Source organism: Panicum virgatum, chromosome 2N (genome assembly GCF_016808335.1).
Source record: "Panicum virgatum strain AP13 chromosome 2N, P.virgatum_v5, whole genome shotgun sequence".
Taxonomy (NCBI): domain Eukaryota; kingdom Viridiplantae; phylum Streptophyta; class Magnoliopsida; order Poales; family Poaceae; genus Panicum; species Panicum virgatum.
Window position 1 is genome coordinate 58,875,436 of NC_053146.1, and position 26,266 is coordinate 58,901,701.

Consider the following 26,266-nt stretch of genomic DNA (forward strand, 5'->3'; position numbering starts at 1 on the left):
CATATTTGTTCCTCTATATTTAAGCAAGTGTTTCCATAAATGTGATTTGTTGGTGTTGTGCTATGCAAATGAAATCAGAGAAATATGTACACCTGTCCACTGGTTCCGTTGGATATGGTAACAATGCCAGAGTCCTGTTGTGATGGTCAGTGAACAGTATTTGCAATAACTCAAGCGGAAATATTTTTTTATAGTTTGGGTGTCAAGAAATGTCCATTTGAAACCTGAAACCTGTAGAGGTGCTCGGATTGAACCTATCAGAACATAGACTCTGTTCTGCTTTAGTATAGTCAGCTAGCAGTGTTTTCCTCTTACACTACTCCAGTAGCAGTTACTAGCCAACCAACAGTGTTTTTTTTTTACACTACTCCAGTAGCAGTCTCCAGCACAGTGAAAGGGCCATAGTGGAATGGCTCCTTTTTGCCCCCAGCATGGAGCCATTACTAGATGTCTCGTGGATGGCTTCGTCGATAGTTGTACCAAATCACAGTAATGGTGAAAAACGTTCTTTGTGGGTCAGATGTACTCAGATTTTGTTTTTTTAGAGGAAGGTAAACTCAGATATTATAGAGCTGTTTGAATAAAATGAAGATTTGTTTTTTTTTTGAGAAAGGAATAAAACTTGAGATAGAAAGTAGGTGATCTGAGCACCGAGCTCAGCCCAGCCCAAAAAAATTCGTTTCGGGTCCAGCTCGAGCAGATCAGCCCAGCCCAGCCCAACATCTCTCCCATCCCTCTTCTTCACTCTCCAAAATCGCCCGAATCCCCAGCTTCATGTTTCCAGCAAAGACGCAAGGCGAATGCGGAAAACACGGCGTATTCGCACCCTGGCCCACCACAGGTGCTGCGGAGAGAAGACGCTCGTTCCAGCAGCGCACGGATGTGGACGCGTAAAAGGGCACGGATAAGACTTCTCCAACTATTCCCCCATTCAACTCCCCCTATATGTACTTTTTACTATATTTTACTATCTCACTCTAAAAAATTATTCCCCCTATAACTCCTTCTCTCCAAACATTCCCCCTATATACTATCACTCATTAACTAACTATTTATTTAATATTTTTAAATTTTAAAAAAAATCATACAATATTTATAATGTCATAATACACATTATCATCATGTTACGGGGCTCAAACATGATTAATATCGCGAAGAAACAGTGTGATTAGAGATATAAGGGGAGTTGGAACTCGCCTATGGGGGGAGTTTCAACTAACCCGTATATAGAGGGAGCTCTGGAGGGAACCGTTGGATCGGATTTCCCCCCAAACCTCCCCCTACCTCCCCTTACGTGGGGTGGGGGGACGCATAGGGGCTCTGTTGGAGCTAGCCTAAGACGTTCGCATCCGCAAGCCGCGCAAAACACTGTGGCTTCCGGCACGGTCAACTTTTTTCACTATGCAGAGAAGAAATAGGGACCTGCGGGACGGAGAGAGAAATAGTAGAAATCCGCATCCTCTCTCGTCCTCAGATTTGGGCATCCGCATTGGTGAACAGTAACACTCTGCTACCTATTTTACGCATACCCAGTGGGTCAGGAGACCTGCTGGAAACAGCACCCACTCCCCACGGCCGCATCCGCCGAAATCCGCAAGGGCAGCGAGGCCAAGCGACGACAGAGAGGAAAACGAGAGAGGGTAGTAGAGGGAGAAAAAAAATGCTGCGCCACGCCGCCCGCCGTCTCGCCTCCCGCGCCGCCGTGGCGCCCGCCGCCCGCCGGGCGCTCGCCACGGCGGAGGTGCCCGCGGAGGCCGCCGAGGACTCCACGTTCGTGGAGGCGTGGAAGAAGGTCGCCCCCAACCTCGAGCCCCCCAAGACGCCCATCTCCCTGATGCAGCCGCGCCCGCCCACGCCGGCCACCATCCCCACCAAACTCACCGTCAACTTCGTCCTCCCCTACAAGTCCGAGATCGCCAACAAGGAGGTATTGCCGTCCGCAGCCCCCGCCCACTCCGCCATTTCTGATTCCAGATCTGTGTGTTTGGGCGTTTCTAGGGTTTGTGGTCTGCGCGATCTGGGGATTGGTTTGGCCTATGGAGGCGATGTTCTGAGGATACATGCCCCCGCCTTGATCTGGTTCACACGGCCCGGTGTGAACCTTCGTCTTGGGTCGTCGTGTTTTGGTTAGCGGCTGTGGGTTCGATGTAAGGTGGTGCAGTGAGTTTTGTTGAGGTCAAGTGTCTTTGATGCGATCAATGTTCACGTGTTCCTACAGGCTTTCTCATTTAGAGTGGTTGTTAGAAAATAATCAGGTACTAGAAAGGCCACGCTGCATTGCCGCGCAAGGCCTGTTTGTGACCATTTTATTGTATTTGGTGAAACTTTATTTCATACGTGAAATAAGAATGTACGTAGCTTGATACACTCTTTGGTTGTTTCTTTCGGGATTGCAATGTAGGTGGGACGATTGTAGTTGATGTGAATTTTAGTTGATGCATGTAGTAGGTTTTTCTTTAAGCGTAGGTGTCATAGTCTGCAGTCCACTATTGCACTTTTTATATATTTTGGGGCATTCTATTATGGTGACGTTATTTTAAGTACTATATTATTTTGGATATCGAAATGGAGCTATGACATTTGTTGCTATATTTTTTGTGGTGAAAGAAGGGGTAAGATAATTTATTAGGGAGGACGGAGCACAATTAGTCTGATACTTAACGTATTTATAAAATCTTATTGCGATTAATAGACGTGTTATTTATTTAGAAAAGTAGTGGTTATATTAAAATATAATGCGTTATTATGGACATAGCATGAGAAGACATAGAAGAACGGTGGTACCCTATTATATTTTTAAGCAAAATAAGATGTTATGCTGAACGAATTACAAAAATGATTTGAATTTACAAAACTTTACTATATGCTAAAGTTGTAGATTTTGAAATTCTAGGCAACTTTTGTGTTGATTACTTTTTTATTTGAAGACGTTTTGGTGTCCGAATTGTAGGTACAATGGGTTGCATGTAAGCGTTTGTGCTAACGAATTGCGAAAGTGCTTTGAATTTTAAAATTTGTTCTATGATAAAATTGGTTTTGAATTTTTGATTAAATTCTATGTTGAGCAACTTTTGATTTCAATGCGTTTTGGTGTTCAAATTGTACGTATAATGTTACTTGTGTAGAAGTAACGGATGGAATGGGCTATAGTTTGATTTAATTAAAATCTGTGGGTTTTTGTAAAAAAAATCTTAAGAGAGGATAGGATGGCTGGTTGATTTGATAAAAACTTAAGGTTTTCTTTGCAAATTTTTCTTAACCCTGACTATTGGACTGCGGGTTGATTTTGAGAAAGATTGAGGGTTTTTTTGAAAAAATTCCTGAGAGAGGAAGTTGGACCGCGGGTTGATTTCTATAAAGTTTGAGGGTTTTTTTGCAAAATGACCAGGAAAAGCAAGATCTAGGCCGTCCGGCCGGCCGATCCGACGGCCGGGAACAACGGGCGACGTGGCCACGCTGCCCGGCCAGGGAATCAGCCCACCTTTCGTGTTAAGGAGATTGCATTGTTTGTGATGTTGCCCTTGTATTGGTCAATGTAGTGTAGCCGTCAAGATAAACGGTGTTGGTTGGCTTCAGTCACTTAACTGATGAGTTACAGCGTTTGACTTCTGTGGTTGCGAACGATTACTGCAATACTGCTGATAATGGTTCCTCTTATTTTGGTTATTGGATGTATATGAGTTGCTGCAATTTTAGTTCATCTTGGTTGAATATCTTTAAGCAGCCAAAATACATGCCTACCTGCTTAGCTTCCTTTTATGCACTTTCATCCTTTTGTTTTCTGGGGGTGAAGGATTCTGTGTCTCATGTCTCATCATTTCGGATTCCTTGCAGAATTTGCTTTCACCAATTCATTACCTCATCTCAATGTCTGTATGATCAAAGTTAATTCTTACTAGCATGATACATCGGATGTAATCCTATTATATGTTTTTCTCCTTTATCATATTGGTGCCTACAGTGTTTTGCCTGCTGCTTTCATTTTTGTTTAAATGTTTATTTTCAATCTGTAGTTCTTTAGTTGAAATGGTGAATCAAGGATAAGTGATCTAGATTTGTACCAATTCTTATCATGTAACTGTGCATGTCTTGCTTAAACAAGGTCATCACTTGGACAGATTTAGTGTCGTTTTGAAGCTCCATGCTATAAAACTCCATCTTAATCTGTTGTCTGCTAATTGCTTTTCAGTTTGTGGCATAAATAGTTGTTTGTTTTTGTCCTGAATAGATCAAGTAGCGGCTTAATCTGCGTGAATTGGTTTCTTAGTGTAAAGGTAGCTTGGTGCCACCATTGGCTTTGCTCGTGTTCATAATTCTTGTTCTTTTCGTGAATATACAAAGCGGTAGTTTAATTGGTGCGAATTTGTTTGTTATTTGTAGAAGCAGCTTGCTGACATCAATGGCTGTGTCCTTTCACCAATTCTCATACCATGATATGCCACCAATCACTAGATATTTTTCATGTTTTTTGATGAATAGTTGCCTGAAACTGCTTCATATGGATTGTGGTATTGTTGATCTTAGTGTTCAGAGGGTTGATCTAAGTACAATTATAATCCAGGGGTTTGTTAATGTTGAATCCACGGGGAATTTTTTTCCATCAAGATCATTTTGAACATTGCTTATTTGTGTGTCGTACAAACCTATGTCAGAATGTAACTCTTTTTGTTAGACAGATTCTGTATATACTTGTGTGTGGGTCCTGCGCTAGGCATGTATAAGCCGGCCGGCCCTGTGTTTGGTTAGGGAGATATGGTTAGTTAGAGTTCTGAGTAGATTTGGTTTCGGGGTTTCCTTTAGCCCCAAGCTAGAGATATGGTTAGTTAGAGTCCTGAGTAGATTTGGTTTCGGGGTTTCCTTTAGCCCCAAGCTATTCTCAGCCCTATATATGTAACCTGTGTATCTCCCAATTAATCAAGCAATTATTCAACACAAATTACATCTCTTTCATGGTATCACGAGACTAGGTTTTCTCCTTCCGCTGCTGGCGCCGCTGTATGCGCGCCCCACCTCACCGGCGCTACTCCTAGCGCGCCTCTGCGCTGCCCGCTGGCGCTGCACTTTGCGCGCCCGCCCGGCCTAGCGCCATAACTTCTGGCGACGATGACGCCGCCAAACCTGCTGCCGACGCTGCACGCGACGAGGAAGCACGCGCAGCCGAGGCAGCCCGAGCTGCTGCTCTGGCCCGCGCCGAGGAAGCTGAGCGGGAGGCCGCCTCCGCTCAGGCCGATCTCGACGCCGCCGCCGCTCGTCTCCGTGCCGCGCAAGAGCGCGCTGCTGCCGAACGTGCCGCGGCCGCGCCCTCCAAGGAAGATGACGCCGACGCCTTCCACCATGGCGAAGACGACATCGACCTCCAGGCCGCTCTTCTCCAACAGGAGGCCGCCGTCCTCCTCAATCTCCATGCGCAAGCTGTCTCTGTCCAGAACATCCGGACTCTCGTCCCGCTGCTCCTGGATGTCAACTCCACCTTCTACGCCCGCTGGAAGGAGTCCTTGACGTCCTCGGAAAGTACTCGCTGGAACGCCATGTTCTCTCCGACGCCGTCGCCCCTGTTTCTCCTTCCTGGGTGCGGATGAATTGTGTCGTCTGCACCTGGCTGCTCGGCGCCATCTCCGACGATCTCGCCGACTCTGTCTCCGAGCGCGGCGCCTCCGCTCGTGCGATTTGGCTCGCCATCGAGTCACAATTCCTTGGGAACCGTACCACCCGAGCTCTCTACGCCGACCAAGAGTTCCGGGCCTTTTCCCAATGCGAGATCTCTCCGTCATCGACTACTGCCGCCGCTTCAAACGCATGGCGGAAGATCTTCGGGACCTCGGCCAACCGATCTCCGAGGAGACGCTCGTCCTCAACATCATCCGTGGGCTCAATGAGCGCTTCAGCGTCCTTGGTCTTCATCTTCGCCGCAACACCCCTCTCCCTTCCTCCAGGTGCGCGACGACCTTCGTCTCGAGGTGCTGACCATGGCCAAAGCTCCCCCCGCCGCTGCCCTCACCGTCCTCTCCGGCTCCAGCACCGGCGGCTCTGGCGGATCCAAGCCACCCACCCCAGCGCCGCCTCAACCACCCCAGCAGCAGGACTCCTCCCCGAAGATGCCACAACAGTCGGCGTCCAACTCCGAGGGTGGCGGCTTCCAGCGCGGCAAGCGTGGCGGCAAGCGCTTCAACAAAGGCGGCGGCGGCGGGGGTTCCTCCGCTGGCGGCGCCTCCGGCAACGCATTTGGCGGCGGCTCCTCCCCTGCGACGGCTCCACCGACCGGCACCAGCTTCTACAACCCGTGGACCGGCGCGATCTACATGTGGCCGGGTCCACGGGCCCCGATGCCTCCGCGGGCCGCTCCTCCAGCTCAACACCAGAACTACGTCGCCGGCCCACCTGGCCAATGGGCTGGCCAGTGGGGTGTTCCCTCCCCTGCTGCGCCTCTGTCTCCGGGCTGGGATCAGCAGGCCCTAGCGGCCCAATTCCAAACCATGTTGCTCCAACAGCCGCCGCAACAAGATTGGTATTTTGATACCGGTGCTACCACTCATATGGCTTCCGATGCTGGTATACTCTCGACCTCCACTATTCCTTCTAATCACTCTCCTTCATCTATCATCGTTGGCAATGGGAATCTCCTTCCCGTGGTCTCCACCGGCAGTACTGTCCTTTCACATAACCTCCATCTTAACAAAGTTTTGGTTTCTCCTAACCTTATTAAGAATCTTATTTCCGTTCGTCAATTCACTATCGACAATAACTGCACTGTGGAATTTGACCCCTTTGGTTGCTCTGTGAAGGATCTTCCCACTCGGAACGAGATCGTCAGATGTAACAGCTCCGGACCTCTCTATCCGTTGCAGCTTCCGGCATCCGCCCTCCTAGCATCTAGCACCTCCTCGCTTTAATAAAAGTGCTAGCAACTCTATTTGTCATGCGTGTCAACTTGGTCGTCATGTTCGTCTTCCCTTTCATATGTCATCATCCCGCGCCTCGCGCCCCTTTGAGTTAATACATTGTGATCTCTGGACCTCGCCAGTTACTAGCGTCTCGGGTCATAAATATTACCTCGTTATTCTTGATGATTTTTCTCACTATTTATGGACCTTCCCTCTCCGCCTTAAGTCTGACACTTTCTCCACCTTGTCTGATTTCTTTTCCTATGTGCGCACACAATTTAACACCAGTGTGCAGGGCCTTCAGTGTGACAATGGCAGGGAGTTTGATAACTCCAGCTCGCGCATCTTCTTCCTCGCCAATGGCGTTCGTCTGCGCATGTCCTGCCCCCATACTTCACCACAGAATGGTAAGGCTGAACGCATTATTCGTTCCATTAATAATGTCGTTGGTTCCCTTCTGTTTCAGGCTAGCATCCCCCCCAGGTTTTGGGCTGCCGCACTTAACACTGCTACATATCTCCTGAATATTCTACCCACCAAGACGCTCGATTTTTCTACTCCACATCTCTCCCTCTTTGGGACACCACCGTCATATGACCACCTGCGCGTCTTTGGGTGTAAGTGCTACCCTAACCTTTCTGCCACCGCCACAAATAAACTCGCTCCTCGTTCCGCCTTGTGTGTATTCCTTGGCTATTCTCCTCACCACAAGGGCTATCTCTGTCTTGACCGTCATACTAATCGGATCATCATCTCTCGCCATGTGATTTTTTAGGAGACTTCCTTTCCCTTTGCGGAAACATCTCCCTCTCCCTCACGTGCGGATTTCGATTTTTTGGACGAGTTCACTAATCCGGTGGTTGTTCCTTTTCCACCATCACCGCATTTGCTGCCTGCAGGTACTACCGTAAGCAACATGCAGTCCCGCATGGTTGCTACCCTTCCCAGCGATGTACCTCCTACGCCACCTGCGGTCCCTGCACCAGCTGCGCCACGCGCGGCCCCGACGTCTCCCGCTGCGCCACGCACGGCCTCGACGCCCTTTGCTGCGCCACGCGCGGCCTCGACCCCCCCCTGCTGCGCCACGCGCGGCCACGACGCCCTCTGCTGCGCCATGCGCGGATTCTTCACCGAGTTCAGCTGCGCCATGCACGGCACCGTCGCCACCCACGGCTTCATCCTCCCCCAGTGGTCCTGATGCTGCACAGTCACTGGGACGCTTTGGCTTGGTGTACTCCCGGCGCCCCGCGGTTCAGCCTGCTGCTCCAGCGCCCGTCACGACTACACCTGCTGCTCCCCTCCCTCGTGGCGCCGTCCGAGTCAACCCTGTGACCAACCAGCATGCCATGGTCACTAGGGCCAAGCGTGGTATTCGCCTGCCGGCTCTGTATCATGCGGTGCCCTTATCACCGATTCCTCGGACGTATCGTGCCGCCCTCGCTGATCCCAATTGGCGTGCTGCAATGGAAGCTGAGTACTCTGCCCTCCTGTCTAATAATACATGCGATCTTCTTCCTCGACCATCTCAGTGTAATGTTGTCACCGGCAAGTGGATTTTCAAGCATAAATTCAAGACTGATGGATCTTTTGAGCGCTATAAAGCTCGTTGGGTACTTCGTGGATTCACTCAGCGTCCTGGAATTGATTTTGCTGAAACCTTCAGTCCGGTGGTCAAGCCTGCTACAGTTCGGACGGTTCTATCTCTGGCTCTGTCACGTTCCTGGCCTGTTCATCAGCTTGATGTCAACAATGCTTTCTTGTAAGGCAATCTGTTTGAGACGGTCTATTGCGCTCAGCCTTCTGGATTCGAGGACTCCGCACATCCAGATTATGTGTGCCGGCTTAATCGCTCACTTTATGGTCTTAAGCAGGCGCCTCGTGCATGGTACAGCCGGTTTGCTTCACATCTTCTGCAGCTTAGTTTTGTCGAAGCTAAGTCAGACACTTCTTTGTTCATCTACCATCGTGGCGAAGATATGGTCTATCTTTTGCTGTATGTTGATGATATTGTCTTGACGGCTTCCTCCGCTGATCTTCTGAGGCGCACCATCATCTCTCTCCAACAGGAATTCTCACTGAAGGATCTTGGCGCCCTTCATCAGTTCCTTGGCATGCAGGTTCAACGAGTGGGTTCAGATCTCTTTCTATCTCAACGGCAGTACATGATTGAGATCCTTGAGCGGGCTGGCATGGCAGATTGCAAGCCTTGTGCGACTCCTGTAGACCTGAATCCCAAGTTGTCAGCTGATGGTGCTCCTGTTTCAGATCCCACGGATTTTCGCAGTCTTGCTGGTGCCCTCCAGTATCTTACTTTCACCAGGCCAGATATCTCTTATGCAGTTCAGCAAGTCTGTCTTCACATGCATGATCCCCGGGAGCCTCATCTCACTGCTCTGAAGCGCATTCTGCGTTACGTCCGTGGCACATTACATATGGGTTTGTTCCTGCGCCCCTCTTCTCAGTCAGATTTGGTGGTCTATTCTGATGCTGATTGGGCTGGCTGTCCAGATACACGCAAGTCTACCTCAGGCTATGCCGTTTTCCTTGGTGATAATCTGATCTCCTGGTCGTCCAAGCGTCAGAACACTGTTTCTCGCTCCAGTGCAGAGGCTGAGTATCGAGCTGTCGCTAATGCAGTTGCTGAAGCCACCTGGTTACGCCAACTCCTGTCTGAGCTGCACACTCCTTTGCGCAAGACAACCTTGGTGTACTGCGACAACATCAGTGCTGTCTATATGTCCTCCAATCCCGTTCAGCATCAGCGCACCAAACATGTGAAGATCGATCTTCATTTCGTTCGGGAGCGTGTTGCACTTGGTGATGTGCGTGTTCTTCATGTCCCGACGACATCTCAGTTCGCCGACATCTTCACCAAGGGGTTGCCTTCATCCGTCTTCACGGAGTTTAGGTCCAGTCTTAATGTTCGGTCACCCGACGATTTGACTGCGGGGGCGTGTTAGACAGATTCTGTATATACTTGTGTAGTTGTGTGTGGGTCCTGCGCTAGGCATGTATAAGCCGGCCGGCCCTGTGTTTGGTTAGGGAGATATGGTTAGTTAAGAGTCCTGAGTAGATTTGGTTTCGGGGTTTCCTTTAGCCCCAAGCTAGAGATATGGTTAGTTAGAGTCCTGAGTAGATTTGGTTTCGGGGTTTCCTTTAGCCCCAAGCTATTCTCAGCCCTATATATGTAACCTGTGTATCTCCCAATTAATCAAGCAATTATTCCACACAAATTACATCTCTTTCACTTTTAATTATGACTGTTGGTGTATAGATTTTAGGATTTGATCTCTACCGTCTTGTTTTGCGATTGCTATCTAACAGGATTTGGTGTCTGGATTACATTGCTTTACCGTTTCGTTATGATATGGTTAAGTGCCGTGTTGGCATTGGTTGCTTTCTTGTGTAGCTTATCTTAATGGGCCATGTTCGGCATCGGTTGCTTTCTTCTGTAGGCTGTAGCTGATCTGACAATAGTTTTTCTCTTCGGTTGCCTTCTATTGATATGGTTCTGTTTCCACTTGTTTTCAGGTTGACATGGTGATTGTACCAGCTACAACTGGTCAGATGGGTGTTTTGCCAGGCCATGTTGCCACAATCGCTGAGCTCAAGCCTGGTGTTCTCTCAGTACACGAGGGGAATGATGTGACCAAGTACTTTGTGAGCAGTGGGTTTGCATTTGTCCATGCAAACTCCATAGCTGACATTGTGGCTGTTGAGGCGGTCCCTGTGGATCAGATTGACCCTGCCTTGGTCCAGAAGGGTCTCGCTGATTTCACTGCCAAGCTTGGGTCAGCCTCAACTGACTTGGAGAAGGCTGAGGCTCAGATCGGAGTCGATGTCCACAGTGCACTCAATGCTGCATTGACCAGTTAATTGATGACACCTTAAGTTGTTTGCGTCTGCCTTTTGCGTCCACATTTTTAGAATGTGAGTTGGAAGTTTGCAAACTCATGGACATGGGATGGAGGGAATGATCCTAAATAAATTATTCTCCATCTAAATCATGGACTTCTGTTTCTTCTTTTTACCTGAATCCTGCATGGATTTCTTTTTGTACTAGTGAATATTTTTCCTCTGAGCTCAAGATCTGGTGCCGCTTTCAGTTTTCATTGAGTTGGACCTTCAACCAGATGAAATGGATGAAAATGTCGATATTACTATATTTACTTTCAAGAGCAATATATACTACGCTTCGGAATCAATACGCTGTAATGGTTCTAAACAACTGATGATGATAGCAAGGGTGACTCTTCAACTTGACCCTATGCTGCTTGCTCACTTATACCACAGGGCCCTTCTGCTGGGATAATAGGATGATCTGCTAATTTAATGCTCCAGCTAACCCCGCCCCCGGTAGACGTATGTTAATTTCAAATATTCAATAAGGTCTGACGATCAAACTAAAATGTGTTGGCTGCACGCCTATCCCAAAATGACAAATATCGAGGAACCGGAGTATGTATGGTCGTCGGGTAGATCCCACTAGCCAAACGTTGTCCGTCCTACAAAGAGAGAGATCGAGATCGAACTGTGAGAAGTGAAATTGTCCATCCTACAAATATTGTGAATTTTTCATCGCGAAACTGTCATGCCAGTTACTTAGCTCGTCAGAACACACTTCACAAGATCACGACAGAGATGCCAAACCACCTAGTCTCCTGTGTGGTACTAATAAACAAACCCTCACACAGATGTGGCTCTGAACCAAACTAAAGCCAAACTCGAATCAAACATGGCTAACCGCCTAACCTTAAATGTGGTGAAGTACAACGTGTGGCCACAAACCAAAGAGACACCGGCCTTAACTAGCCACCGAATAAAAGAGCGCAGCAAAAGAAAACAGCACACCCCTCACAAATCACAACTCGGGCTTTCTTACGAGAACCATGCATGGGATGAGTATATAGAACTGCAAACGATTTTCAGCGCAAGGCTAAAAATAATGCCCATACTCTACATCGTAGGAGGTCCTGGTTTAATAATCAAAGAACTGCAGTTAGTTACAACATCGATGTCCTTAAGAGCTACATTCAAATGTTGGATAGGCGTGCCCAGCCTAGGTACACGAGTGATGCAGCATGATAGAATTTTACCGATCTGCTGATCTTGCCAATGGTGCTCTTATATATGTCTTCAAGGGTTTCTATACCTTGCAGAACTCCCATCTTCCCCAGCGTCATGCCGCATCTTTGTGGAGCTTAATAGCCTCATACATGAGGTTTCATGGCTTGTGGAGCTTGAAGCCAAAGACGCGAGGAATGTAGCGCTGTGAGGGCTTCTGGGGCTTGAGGTGCTCATATGTCATCAGGAACAGATGGGGGAATGTTGTCCCAAAGTATGCACCATCAATGTCTGGACAAGGTTAAGAAAATAGCAGAATATAACAAAATGGCAATATTCTGCAACTTTGGAACCGCAATAACACACAAGCGAGTTAGCAGATTCCACGTACTCAACAATATTGGGGTTGAAAACACATGGCGATTGCTGATGGCTATGTAAAAAAGTTTACTGTTTAATGGTGTTTCATGACAACGGACATAGACGTGGGTGAATGGGTGTTAGCACATATGATATGAGTGTCAGATTTAATAAAAACTTAAAAAGGTACCCTTTGTTTTGAGTTCTCACAAAGAGGTCGAAGTTTGAAAAACACGCACTATTGCATTAAGACAGTCTAATAAGAGAATGGTTAGGATACTGCCTTGGTACTTGGACCGTGGGTAGTAGATGTCTTCACACTTGGGGCAGTATATCTTCACAGTACTAGACCGATGGATATCCGATTGTCCAACTGGTAGGCATGGTTGACCACAGCAGTAAACTCGTGGGCACCGCCCAAAGTCGTAGTTCTTATATTTCTCCAGCTGCCCCCAAAAGCAACCCAATAAATAAAATTCTATCAGTGTAAATACACCAGTTAGAGCAGAATATATACCATTGCAGCCAGTCCTTTACTGGTCAGAATGTAGCGTGCATGAATCAGCCCATACAACATCTCTGCAGCTGATTCTACCAGCTCATTCTGTTCCTCAGTGAACATATCACCTACATAATAATAACATAACTGAAAAACATCAACGATCAACCACATCATAGGTAACCAAGGGATACAGCAACAACAAAAAAAAAACTTTCATTCCAAGCAAGTTGGGGTAGAGCTAGAGATGGAAGCCAAAAAGAGCCACAAATAAAAAGATGTAATATATAAAAGGTCAAATAGTAGCAGTGATAATAGATCAAACTTCACCTGATGATTAAGTCTATATACTCCCTCTGATCACAAAAACAAGCAGTTTTAACTTTTAAGTTTTCCATAAGTAAAACCTTTTTTTTTACTTTGACCATAAATAGCTAGAAATCCAAAATAGTGTTGCAACATAAGGTTGATTCTACTGGATCCGTCATGAATATCGAATTCATAACATATAATGTTTTTCATTTGAAACAACATATTTTTACAGAGATTGGTAGTCAAAGTTGCACATCGTAAACAGTATTGATGTGAAACTACTTATATATTTCTCATCCGAGGGGGTATACAGTTTTTTCACACATTCATATCAATCACATGACACCTAGCAGCCACGGTTTCAAATGTTCAATGAAAAGAATGTCTCTAACACAAATTTTGGCCTCCAAGAATTGTTTAAGATAGTAGCAATAAATAGATATAGTGTTTTGAATATAGTTGTTAAACTTGAAATAAACAATCAATGTTAACACCCTTAAAAGTAGCAACAGAGATATCACAAGCACAAAGTGGGGGCAGAGTGATGCAGCAGTTCACAGCAAGCTAAAGATACAATCATCTGTTGAGACGAGTTTCGCTGACAACATTATCACATAATATAACAATAGTTGGCCCACTGTTCGTTGCAACCAGATACTCTCAAAATGGTTGAGCCAGTTGCGTTGATGATTTCCTAAGATTTATATGCAACTCTAGCAAGACTATCAATCTAAACATGTGGGATAAATCCACTACTGCCAGCTCAAAATGGTCCGAATTAAGCTGGATGTAACACATTTAACATGCAGGATAAAAAAGCTAGTGCTCTCAAGATATACAACAACAACAACAACATAGCCTTTTTCCCAAGCAAGTTGGGGTAGGCATTCTGAAGATATGTCAATGTTCTTAAGGCGCTGCGGCGACTCGTGGCGACCTACACCCCTCACAACACCTAGGCGTATAAGGCGCGGGGCGAGGTGACGCCATAGACATATTCTAAAGAGTAAATTTCACTGGCGGTCCCCAAATTTATCCCGAGATTTCAAGTAGGTCCCGGTACTCTCAAAATGCACATCTAGGTCCCTGAACTTGTCCCGAGGTCTCATCCCGGTCCCGGTACTCTCAAAATGCACATCTAGGTCCCTGAACTTGCTAATCCATTTCATATAGGTCCAAATCTCCATAACATGCTCTCCAAACAGTACGATTAAGTGAACTAACAGGTGGGACCCATATGGCAGTCACAGCGTCATCGATCAGAGCGTGTACAGCCCCTGACTAAAAGAACTGAAGAGAGAATGAGTAGTGTTAGCTTAGCTCTACTCAATGTTCAATAGCTGACAACATTCAGCAACATTCAGCAATAGCCAATAGGACGTTGCTGAATGGTGTCAGCTATTGAACATTGAGTAGAGCTAAGCTAACACTACTCATTCTCTCTTTAGTTCTTTTAGTCAGGGGCTGTACACGCTCTGATCGATGACGCTGTGACTGCCATATGGGCCCCACCTGTTAGTTCACTTAATCGTACTGTTTGGAGAGCATGTTATGGAGATTTGGACCTATATGAAATGGATTAGCAAGTTCAGGGACCTAGACGTGCATTTTGAGAGTACCGGGACCGGGATGAGAACTCGGGACAAGTTCAGGAACCTAGATGTGCATTTTGAGAGTACCGGGACCTACTTGAAATCTCGGCACAAGTTTGGGGACCGCCAGTGACATTTACTCTATTCTAAATATACCATAACAGCAAAAAATTTAGTAGCATATACATACCTTTGTTGAGCTGTTGTACCATACATGGCTCAATTAGTAAACAAAAGAGGCACAAATCATAGAGCCACTAACAGATGAGTTGATTTTAAATGGAAGAGCATAGCCACGCACCACTCAAGCAAGCAATAGAGGCATAGAGCAGAGCAAGGCAGCAAGCGCAAGCAGTAGAGGGAACTAGGGAAGGGACACACGAGCACCAGAGCAAAGGGAAGGGAAGGGAAGACCGGAGATCGGAGATGGATTACCTGACCATTGCAGTCTAGCAGAGGAGGCCGTAGATGAGTAGAGGAGGCGCATGGAGGCAGCGGAGATTGGAGATGGATTACCTGGCCATTGCAGTCTAGCAGAGGAGGCCGCAGATGAGCAGAGGAGGCGCACGGAGGCAAGGGTGCACGCAGCCGTGGACTGCTCGGATCCGTCGGTTTCCGCCGGCCCGCGCAGGAGCGAGCACGCGCGTGGCTCGGCGGTGGGGGTACGTGAAGGCGCAGAGGAGGCGGGGCCGCGCTAGGCCGCACAAGTCTCGCGGACGCGCGGAGATACGTGGGGCCGCACAGGCCCTCGCGGAGATGGGCATGGCCGCTAGGGTCGCCGTCGCCGCCTCGCCGAGGATCCAGGCCACCACCGTGAGTTCTCCCGCCTCTCTTCTTTGTTTCCCTCTCTTGATTAAGCCAGGACTCGGCTTTTGCCGCTCGATTTCGCGCCCGATTCCCTCCCGCTCTCAGTTTCCCGCCCGATTCCTGCCCACCCCTCGAATTCCCGCCTGTCCCGCTCGAGTCCCCGCGCGGCACCTATGTATGGCGCCCGCCTCGTCCTCCAGGACGCCCAGCGGACGTCTTTCGACGCCCAGGCGGACGCCTTGCGCCTGAGGCAGACGCCATAGGCATTCTATCAAGGCGAGGGGGGCACCTACCTCCTCGAGCACGCCTCAGCGCCTAGGCGACGACTAGGCGACGCCTTAAGAACATTGAGATATGTATTGGAAAAATAGATTAATTGTTAGTTGTAAACATGGCATTCTGAAGCATCTTATATGTCTCGATTAAGGCATCTAATTGACTACAAAAAAAGATAACGAATCTAGAACTAACCATTGTAGGATAAACGCGCTACTGCCAGCCCAATGATGGATTGAATTGAGTTGGGTGGAACACATTTCATGCAGGACAAACAAAGCTGGTGCTCTCAAAACATGGATTGAAAAATAGATTAATTATTAGTTGTAAAGATGGCATTAAGCAACATCTTGTATCTCTAACTAAGACATCTAATTGACTAGAAAAGTTGTAGGAACGTACAAAACTATGTAGCTACACTTTCACCTTTTTTGTTTGTAAGACCTAGCATGATATTTGTTAGGAACAGGAAATGCAGAAGCCCCGAATAGAACTCTGAATCCTAACAAAGCCTTTACATATCCAAATACAGCACCAGAGAATGTTTGGTTCATAAACATCCACCATGAGCTTTAATGTGCACGAGTAATTATGTAGAACACTTACCATGAGATGACTCGATATCTAAAATGAGATCGAGAGCATAATCATAATAAGGAACTTGGCTGCTGAGACCACAAAGGTTGAAGTCATCCTGTATGTAGTCGTCGTCGACCTCACAGAAGAACTCGTTCCCCCTAAGGTTGCAATACCATGAAATCCATGAGGTGTCTTCTCCATCAGAACCACTAACATCTGACGCTTCGCTATCAGAATCAGACTCCCCTGGAATGTTAAGAATGAATGTCAATGCATGCATGCTTAAGGATTATGATGCAAATACAACACTAAATACAACCCATCATAAACTCAAAGCTAAACTGGTAGAAAAAGCAAAATCAAGCAGATCTTCTATAACTCACATGATCTGCATTGTAACAACTGGATAAATGCTAACTAGAAATGGTCTGTATCATACAACACTAGATGATATGAATAACTCAAAAGTCAAAACGCATACTCTACGCAATTCCTCTTATCCCAACTTATAGCACTAAAGCTCTAAACAAGCAATACAGTAAACCAAAAGCATATGAGTTGAAACGAACCGAGCTTTGCGCCTTGATTACAGCCGCAAGTACTGAAAACCTGCACATCAAGAGCTCACTCGAAAAGGACATGAAAACATTCGAAACCTAACATTTGCTTTGCTTAAATCAATACCCTGTCACCGAGGACCAGGCTCCCAGGCCAATCCCACACGTTTAGGCAGAGACTGAACAAAAATACCAGCCACACCCGCTCTAATTTGAACATAAACATCCATGTGCAGGCGCATCAACAGTTCCCAACCCCAAACCAATCTCCTTCCTCCCCCTCCTACTTCGATCCACCGAAAAGCAACGCAGCTGCCACGGCCTCATGAGCACACCAAACAGCTGCCGGACTCGCGGCACGCCACGAGCTCACGACGAGGCACCTTAAACTGAAAGGGGAAAAAGGCAGGAGACATCACCTTCGGAGCAGCGGCCCTTGGGGATGGACGACGCAGAGGACGGCACGACGAGGCGGTGGTGGTCCCGCCCGCCGCCGCCTCCCGCCGACCCCCTCGACGTGGACGGCGACGCGACCGCCTTCTCGAGGTGCTTGTCGAGCGCGTCGCTGATCCGCTTCCGGTCCAGCCCCGCTCCCCCCTGCTTATACATCTCTCCGTTCCTCCTCCTCACTCTCCTCCCCACGCCGCGGCCTCTCTGTCTCTCTCCCTTCTCTCACACGGGGCGCGCCATTGGCACGACGCCGCGGGACGGGGCGAGGCGAGGGTAGGGTAGGGTTAGGGTTTGCGCGCGGGGACGAGGAGGAAAGCTAGGAGGGAGGGGCCGCGGGGGGAGCACGAGCGAAGGGAGGCAGGGAGGACGCGCTGCGAATTTTGAGGGGAGGGGCGGGTGGGAATGCAAAATTGCTGGGGTCGGAATCAGAGCAGCTAGCTGGTAGCTATTGCCCATTTGCCCCCAGCCGCTGCTGATCATGGGAATCTCGTACGGCTCCACCAGATATTTTGTTGGACAGGTGATGCGATTTGCCGTTGCAATCCAATCCGGCATTGATTTGCTGTAACCTTTGATTATTAATTGCCCCGGAAGCAGATCGGAGTTTGAACCCTGCTTTATAAAAGCCAGTGTATTGAATTATTGATTAATCAGGCAATTAATTAGGTTTTTGCTTATGTTTAAATACTCATCAGGTTCGGCTGAGTGGTGGAGTGATGATTAGCCAGGCATCAACCTAAATCACTGAGGAAAATAGTTTGGCTGTTTTTAATCACCCCGTTCGGCAGGCTAGAGCTGGAGGCTGGAGCTGGAGTTGTGTGAGAGAAAAACATTATTGCTTGGCTGGTGGCTGGAGGCTGGAGCTGGAGTTGTGTGAGAGGGAAATACTGTAGGGTTGGAGCAGCCTCCACTAGCCGAACACGGTGAATGACTTTGGAGACTAGTATCGTCTTCTTTGAACAATTGGATACGTTGGAGTAGTTTTTCATTGTACAGGTAATGTTTTTTATATGATGATTTTGAAAAAAAAGAGAAAATACGCGTGGGTGAATCATCAACTGGATAATGATTTTGACGGATAAAAGACCCAATTTACTGCGATCTGAATCCCAGAGAAAAGTCCAGCTTCAGAATCTTGGGGATGTTTGTACAAATCGTAGGGGTGTGGGGTGATCCTTAGATGCACTTCCAACTCTATTTAATTTAAATATTTGTACTACTTCTTCAAAATAAAATCTCATTCTCGAGAAATATTGCAAATACTCCCTCCATTTTTCTTTATAGGGCGCGACTCAGTTTTTCGCTTTTCTCGTAATATAGGGCGCGCCCTCGTAAACCCCCATCATCCTTGTTGGGGTCACCACCTTCGTTCAGATCGCCAGAGGTACGCGAAGACAAGGAGTCAAGGGCGAGCCGAAGCCGGCAGCCAGCGGTAAGGCGACCCATCTTCGCGCGTCTTCGGGCCAGGAAGCGAAGACGAGGCACCCGGAACACTGAAGCTGGCGCCAGGAGCTATCGCGGAGGTGTTCCGTCTTCGCCGTTCCACGAGCAAGAAGACGGAGAGGAGTGAAGACTTGGTGATACGAGTCTCGCAGAGTACTTAGCAGCGGGTCCAGGAGCTTCGTTGGGTACGGCGAAGATGCCGGGGTCGGCGTGGGTCCCGCTGCTGAGCTGTGGCGCACTCAAATTGTAATGGGCAAATTACGCTCGCATCTAGAAATATTCCGAGAATATTACCGTTGTAGGGTGCAATAGAGTAATTGTACATTAAAGGTGTAACGCCACCTATAAATACCCTGTATAATGTTCGTTGAGGGGGAATCTGGGGAATAAAAAAGAGCACCTTGTTACTTGATTTCCGTGTTGTCCATGACTGTTGTTGTGTTCGTCCGTTCCGGAGACACTCTCCACCAACAGTTTGGCGCCCACCCATCGGTTCGATACACCACATGGCGGCAACGAAGAAGAGAGGGACCACCGGAGCCACTTCGGAGGAAACGACGACGACAACGCCCTCGCAGGGCGAAGCGGCAGCAACACAGGCGAACGGGGCTAGCAGCGACGGCGTCTCCGTCGAGGCCCTCGCAGATGGCCAGCTTGAAGTCAACCTTCTGGACATCGGCGTCACGGCCAAAGACATCGCTGCGATGCGTCGCATCGACGCTCGCATCGAAGAGGCACGAAAGGTTCAGCAGCAGGCACTGGAATCAGGACCGTCGGAGCCACAAGTGATGACAAGGGCGAAGGGGAAGCAGACCATGCTCACCGAAGTAGAGCGTCAAGAGCAGTACAACAAATTGAGGGAGGAGGAGCTTCGTTGCAAGGCGATGCAGGAGAAGCTCCGTGCCCAGAGGCTGCAGCTGGAGCAATTGCAGGCTCCACCAAGACCACCCCAGAGGGAGGCAGTCGTGGCCAACACACGACAGCAAGAACCACCGAGGTCCCGCCAGAAGTTCGTGCCGGTCGAAGAGATCTCTGACCATTCCGAGTCAGACGGCGAAGAGTGTTACCGAAGAAGCCATCACAGGATATCACCATTGTCCGAAGAGCTGGAGGAGGTACAATGGCCTCACCGTCTTAACCCAGCAATATTGCCTCAGTTCGATGGGGAGTCAGACCCCGAAGAGTTCCTCCTCAAGTACGAAGCCACCATCGAAGCATCAGGAGGAGGCACCGCATGTAAGGCGAAGGCGCTCGTCCTCGCATTGAACGGCTTGGCGCAGCGCTGGCATGCAAACATCCCCCCCGGAACCATTCTGTCTTGGAAGCAGCTTCGCATTGAGTTATGTTCAAGCTTCCGCGCCGTAAGGCCCGATGAAGTCACATCTTGCGACTTCCACGATCTAAGGCAAGGAAGCATGACCTTGCAAGAATATCTCCAGAATGTCATGAAGCTTCGCGCAAGAGCACCCAATGTGGCCGACCAGAGCATCATCGATTCGGTGGTGAAGGGGATCAATCTCGGACCATGCGGGGAATATATATCCCGGCGTAAGCCAAAGACAGTCATGAAGCTGTTCGAGATAATGCAAGAATATTGCATATCCGACCGGGCGAAGAGGAGAAGGCTCGAGGAAAAGAACAAGCAGAAGAAATCGCGAAGCAGCGAGAGGTCCCATTCGAAACCATGGCACGCCGATGAGCCGAGGCAGAAAAGAACAGTGAACAACGTATCCGAAGAGGGACCCCGAGAGGACAGACACCGTCACAAGGGCAAAGGCGAAAGGGGCCGACACGAAGAAAGATCCAACCGCGATGATCGTCACCATCGCGAAGACCGACAAAACAAAGGCCGAAGGGACAGCGGTGGTCGAAGGGAGAAAATTCCGTTCTGTTTCTTCCACGGCAAGGACAAAGGCCACTGGACAAATGAGTGCCCTTTCGCAATTGAAAGGAAAGAGGAATTTGATCGGCAGAATTCCCAGCCAGCAAAACCAGTCAATCATACCTCGCAGATACCGCCTCAGTCTTCGACAACGGCAAATACTTGGGCTCCTACACTAAACTGGCCAGTGTCGTACCCGGTCTTCAATTATAACCCACTGCCATATGCACCACCTCCGCAACAATCATTTCCAATGCTACCACCACCACAATACAATCAGTCATGGTCCAGAAGCTCAACACCGCTCTCGTGCGACACGACAAATTTACCTCCACCGCCAAAACTAGAGCCGGGGCAGATCCCCGAGCGAGCAATCGACACACCTTCGGGCAGCAGGGTCAACATCATCAATGCCATCTTCGGAGGATCCAACGAACCAGTCCATGAGACAAAGAAGCAGCGGAAAGAATATTTCAGAATAGTCTCCTACGTCAGTGAGTGCAGATGCTTCCGGACAACTTGGTCGCATGTCCCAATAACTTTCACGCAGGCAGACCTTCGGCTGCAACACTACCCACATAATGACCCCCTCGTCATAAGGGCGAACATTGGCAAGAATTCAGTGCACTTCGCGGGGAATGATGTAGGGAGAATCTTGGTGGACAACGGGAGTTCTGCAGATATCCTCGTCTGGCAGTGTTTCGTCAAAATGGGGTTCACCGAAGCAGCGCTGAAGAAGTCACAGTATCCACTCATTGGGTTCGGAGTCAAGAGAATCGAAGCTCTTGGAAAGATAGAGCTCAACGTAACGTTTGGCGAAGGTGCAGGACAGAGAACTGAAGCAATCACCTTCGACGTGGTCGACATCAACTATCCCTACAACGCCATCTTCGGTCGCAACACCTTGGTCAAATTCGCAGCAGTAATTCATCAGTCGTACCTATGCATGAAACTAGCCACGGCCGGAGGAATTATCACAGTCTTCGGAAACCAAGAAGAAGCAAGAATGTGCGAGGACAACGCATCAACCTCAGACAAGAACGTCCATGTCATTGAAGCACCAAATGAGGTCAACGATGGTGAAAATTGCGAAGAGCCTGAGAAGCTAGGGGGTGTATCCCCAGCGGAACATACGAAGAAGGTGCCCTTGTGCGAAGATGTGCCTGATCGAATGGTGATCATCAGAAAAGGGCTTGAAGAGGCCGAAGAGGCCAGGCTTATATAGTTTCTCCGCAACAATCAAGATGTGTTCGCTTGGTCCTCTTCGGATCTGCGAGGGGTCAGCCGAGAAGTCATCGAGCACGAGCTCAGGGTGAGTCCGAAGGCGAAACCCGTGAAGCAGGGCCAAAGATCAATGCCCGAAGAAAGGCAGAAAGCGGCTCAAGCCGAGGTGCAAAAGTTGATGGACGCGGGTGTCATTCGCGAAGTCCAGTACCCAGAATGGCTAGCAAACATTGTAATGGTACCAAAGAAGAACGGGAAGTGGCGAATGTGCATTGACTTCACAATCCTAAACAAGGCGTGCCTGTAACACCCTGTGTTAATCGTACTCGCTAACCACGTGTTTAATCGCTAATCGTGTTCCAACTGCGTCATTAGCGCTAATCGCGTTCGCATAGTAAACATCTGCTTAGCGATGTTCGATCTCGTTTTTGTCACTGATCCGAGCTTCAAATCAACTTTCGCCCAAAACAAAAGTTGTAGCTCTTATCATTTTCTACAACTTCTATTTTGGCCAAATTTCACATTCCAATGTAAAATTTGGAGTTTTGGATGGTCAAAGTTAGCTGAAAACCACTCAATCTCGGTCAACGGTGACTCCTCTGTTTTTGCTCAGTTCACCGTCGGCCATCGACGTTGGCGTCGCCACGCGTCGGACGTCGGCGAACCTCGCCCGCCGCGCTCGCGTGCCCGTCCTTATCCTCTCTCCCAAAGCCGTGTCCGTTTTCCCCTTTCTTTCTCCTTCCTCGCGCGTGGGTCGAGCTGAGCCGAGCACTGACCTGAGCCGCCGCCGGCGACCGCCCCGGCCGTTCCTCGCCGCTCCGCTCGATTTCCTCGCGCCCCAAGCTGAGTAACCTCGTCCTCCACCTTCTCCATCCATCCACAAGTTCGATTTCGCCATTCCCCGGCCGAATCGACCTCCGGAACCCCGGCCGCCATCACCGAGCCCGCCGAACTTCGCCCTCGCCGTCGAACTCCCCTCTCCGGCCTCCTTCCGCTCAAATCGAGTCGCCGGTGAGCTTCCTCGCGTTCCACTCTCCCTTCCCAACCCTATCCCCGCTCGATTCCGCGGCCGCCGGCGTTGGACCACCGCCGCGCCGCCGTGAATGGCCGAGCGCCGCCGCTGTGCCGTCGCGAGCCGCCTCCGCGCGGGCTCCCGCAGCGCCGCCGTGCGCCCCTGGGCCGCTTGGCCTCCCGGAGTGCCGCGCCGCCCCTCCCCGCGGCCGCCTTGCCCCGCCGCGGCTGGAACGGTGCCGCCACCCCACGCCGCCGCGAGCTGCCGCCGCCGCGCTGATGCCGCCGCCGGCTCCGCCCTAGGCCGCCCCGCGCGCGCCCCTGCACCGGCCGCGGGCGTGCTGGCCCCTGCGCGTGGGCCCTGCCCCGCTAGCGCTACCCCGCCGGCCGGCCGGCCCTTGGCCGCCGCGCGTGGTCGGGAGCAGAGCAGGGGAGCCGCCCCCTCTCTCTGTTCCACCGCCAAGTAGGGCCCACGGGTCAGGTTATTAGGGGTAGTTTTATTTATTTTTGTTGATTTCTGCAGAAATCTTCCAAAAATCGTAGAAAAATGCAGAAAAATCCTAAAAATACAAACTAAAGTTTGTTAGGTTTCTAAAATCAAGGTCTTCTGATGAAAAATATTTGTGCAGGTGAAATGTCACCTTTGCCCCTGCTTAAATTGTGTTTTGTGTTTAAACTAGTTTATTTGCTATCGGTTGTTTTGTTTGTCTAAAAATCATGAAATTTATGCAGTGGCCTAATATTTGTATGTGTAATCCTCTATAAAAATTTCAGGTGTGGGTGCTGTGCACTTTTGTGTAAGTTTAATTGTGTTTAGTTTAACTGGCTAGGGTTAAAGTAAATGCTTCCCATCGTCGATAAATGTTGGAGATTTTATGTGGCATGCTTTACCAAAATCATTGTTATTCTGATAATCCTTGTGGCTTGATCATACCTGCAGGTTAGTCTTGCTTTTAATTTGATCCTAGCTAGGCTCTTTTCTTTATAGTTGTTGTATTTAATTCTTTCATGCATGCATGTGTTTTGCAACAAAACAAATCCCTAGTTAAGTTGATCCATGTTGTTCTAGGGTGGTATTTAAATCTGTCGAAGCGAGTTTAGTAACTTTTGCTTGATAGGAAACACTTCAGGCTAAAAGACATTTGAACCAGGAACCCGTCTCAGCACTGAACCATCTCTTTTGAACCATAGTTAGGGCTGTGTTTTATCCATGCTTTCTTGTATGTTTACTGCATTGCGTTGCATCATTTCATGAGTTTCATGCATGGCATATTTTATTCGTGTAGACGCTGAAACCGACGTCGTCTACAAGCTGGTTGCCGGGCCGGTCCAGGAGCCTTTCGCAGGAAAACCGCAGCCAGGAGAAGTCGTTAATCAAGCTCCCGGAGAAACCACTAACCCTGCTGACCTGCAAGGCAAGCCCCGGAGCATAACCATAATTTAAAGTATTCAATGTTTATTTAAGTATTGTGCATTTATGTTCTAGGAGTTGAATGGAACCATAGTATGCATATTCCCTAGGTACCGTGGGCCTATACTAGTATGCAGGTGTCGATAGAAATGCTTTGCTAAATAGGATTTCGGTAGAAGTCGAGTGATTACTGTCACTCGCGAGTTTAGGATCTTGATCCCTTAGCTTTGGCTTGAAATGAATTGTTGAGTAAAGATAAATGGAGACCGGGCGGAAATGAGTTGGTTTTGGTATGGAATGGATGGAAAGTAAGCTCCCGCCTGTGTCGATTGAGGACCGTACCGTTGTTGGCCCTGATGACCGAGTTTGAACAGTACTAACCACATACCGGAAGTAGGAGGTAGTCGAAACCGGTAAGCTGTGTACCACATTACAGCGGTGATTTGAATCCCGCCATGCTACGCTGGGCGTGGGAGTTGGCGGGTGTTGGATAGGATGCCGCCTCCGGGTTCTCCGGGAGTTCACTGCGAGGGGCCCATCACCTGGGTTTTAGCAGGCGTAGTTCAGATGCCGTGGTAATGTGGGAACAGTTGACGCGCATGGCCCGGCGGGGCTTACATGTGTCGTGTGAGTTAGGTCCACCTTGCAAGGTTAAATCGGATCGATTCGCCGTCTCTCTCGGTTAAGAGAACCTTGGTCACTGCGTCACATCGTAGTAAGAAGTGAAATAAGTTGTGAACGGTAGCTATGGAATGTTGTATCTGTTGTTCTAAAAGATAATCTGTTCCACCATGCGTGTTTTAGATGAATAGGCGAACTTAGTAATACTTGGTATACTAAATGGAGCTAAAATATTGAAAGTAAGGATTCACTTCTAGCAGCTTTTCAGCAAAAGAACTTCAGAGCCAAAAAGCTTTGCATGTCTAGTTAGTGGGCTAAGTATACCCAGAGTCGGGTAAGCCTTGCTGAGTATTAGTATACTCAGGGTTGTTGTTGTAACCCTTCTGAGCAGGTTGTGTCCCGGCGGACTTCGAGGAGATCTGTGCGTCCTGGATTGGACAGCCACTCCCTCCAGGTTGGACCGTCGAGTGGGCCCCGTCTTCCCCGTGAAGATTGGGCAGGTTGGCGTCACATCAGTGGGCAGGATGTGGAGCTCACCTTTTATCGTCGTCGTAGCTATCGTATTGTATTTCGAACTCAGTTTTAAACTTCCGCTGTGCGTTTGAACTCTGTTGTTTGTATTTAAGACTTTTATGTAAAACCGGTGTTGTAAATTAATTTGAAGATTTCTGTATGCTGGTAACACCTGTGCTCGTCTTCGTACGGGTCTAAGTGCAATTGTGATCCTGGAGTACAGTAGTTTAATCGGGATTTTACCCGACAGCCTGTCAGGTTACACCGTTTTAAGTGCACAGTAACTTGATTAAGTATTAAGATGATGGTTAGTGCATTTAAGCCGGTTTAATTTGGACGGTGCTGCTACAGCTGGCATCAGAGCTCTAAATTGCACTGGGGTGTTTATCTTGCAACGATTTTGGGTTTTTCGAAAAGTTGACGCTAGATGCGCTAAGGAATAGAATAGATAGTTCGTGTGCCCTAATTATGTTATATAAGTTAGGTGGCAACTAAGTATCTATTTTATTCCAGCACTTCCAGCTTTTACTTTTTGTTAAACCTTACTTCTGTAACGACGCACCTACGCTGAGGTAAGCAAGGTAAGCATTCTGGTAGTCCTTAGAATAGCCCACGTGTTTCATACGTGCGCGGGTCCCGTATGTTGAGCATACGAGGAGGTGATAAGGCTCAATTCAAATGAGCCTGTCGCTATCTGCCGCCTGATATGGAGTGCGGATTTCATGCCGTGTGATTGTGATCACGGCCATTTCGTAAGGCAATGTTACGAGATGTAAACCTGTCA

The 26,266-nt window shown here is 48.7% G+C and overlaps 3 protein-coding genes across 4 annotated transcripts; 2 read left to right on the forward strand and 1 right to left on the reverse strand.

The window, feature by feature from the left end:
• Positions 1-1,536: 1,536 nt before the first annotated feature.
• LOC120661411 (ATP synthase subunit delta', mitochondrial-like) lies at positions 1,537-11,044 on the forward strand. The gene is made up of 2 exons (XM_039940270.1): positions 1,537-1,927; positions 10,413-11,044. Exons 1-2 carry the CDS (start codon positions 1,661-1,663, stop codon positions 10,755-10,757), a joined length of 612 nt encoding a protein of 203 aa, XP_039796204.1. The 5' UTR covers positions 1,537-1,660; the 3' UTR covers positions 10,758-11,044.
• On the forward strand, positions 8,085-10,136 carry LOC120661409 (uncharacterized mitochondrial protein AtMg00810-like). Its single transcript, XM_039940267.1, has one exon. The coding sequence runs from the start codon at positions 8,858-8,860 to the stop codon at positions 9,839-9,841; it is 984 nt and encodes a 327-aa protein (XP_039796201.1). The 5' UTR covers positions 8,085-8,857; the 3' UTR covers positions 9,842-10,136.
• A 696-nt stretch (positions 11,045-11,740) lies between the features above and the next one.
• On the reverse strand, positions 11,741-17,797 carry LOC120661410 (putative casein kinase II subunit beta-4). Of its 2 annotated transcripts, none has more exons than XM_039940269.1 (5): positions 17,347-17,797; positions 16,398-16,616; positions 12,823-12,932; positions 12,589-12,751; positions 11,741-12,236 (listed from the first exon to the last, which is right to left on the reverse strand). In XM_039940269.1, the coding sequence occupies exons 1-5, from the start codon at positions 17,534-17,536 to the stop codon at positions 12,106-12,108; spliced, it is 813 nt and encodes a 270-aa protein (XP_039796203.1). In that variant the 5' UTR covers positions 17,537-17,797; the 3' UTR covers positions 11,741-12,105. The 2 variants fall into 2 exon arrangements, with proteins under 2 accessions (XP_039796203.1, XP_039796202.1); XM_039940268.1 differs by having other exon boundaries at positions 11,785-12,236; positions 12,586-12,751.
• Positions 17,798-26,266: the final 8,469 nt, after the last annotated feature.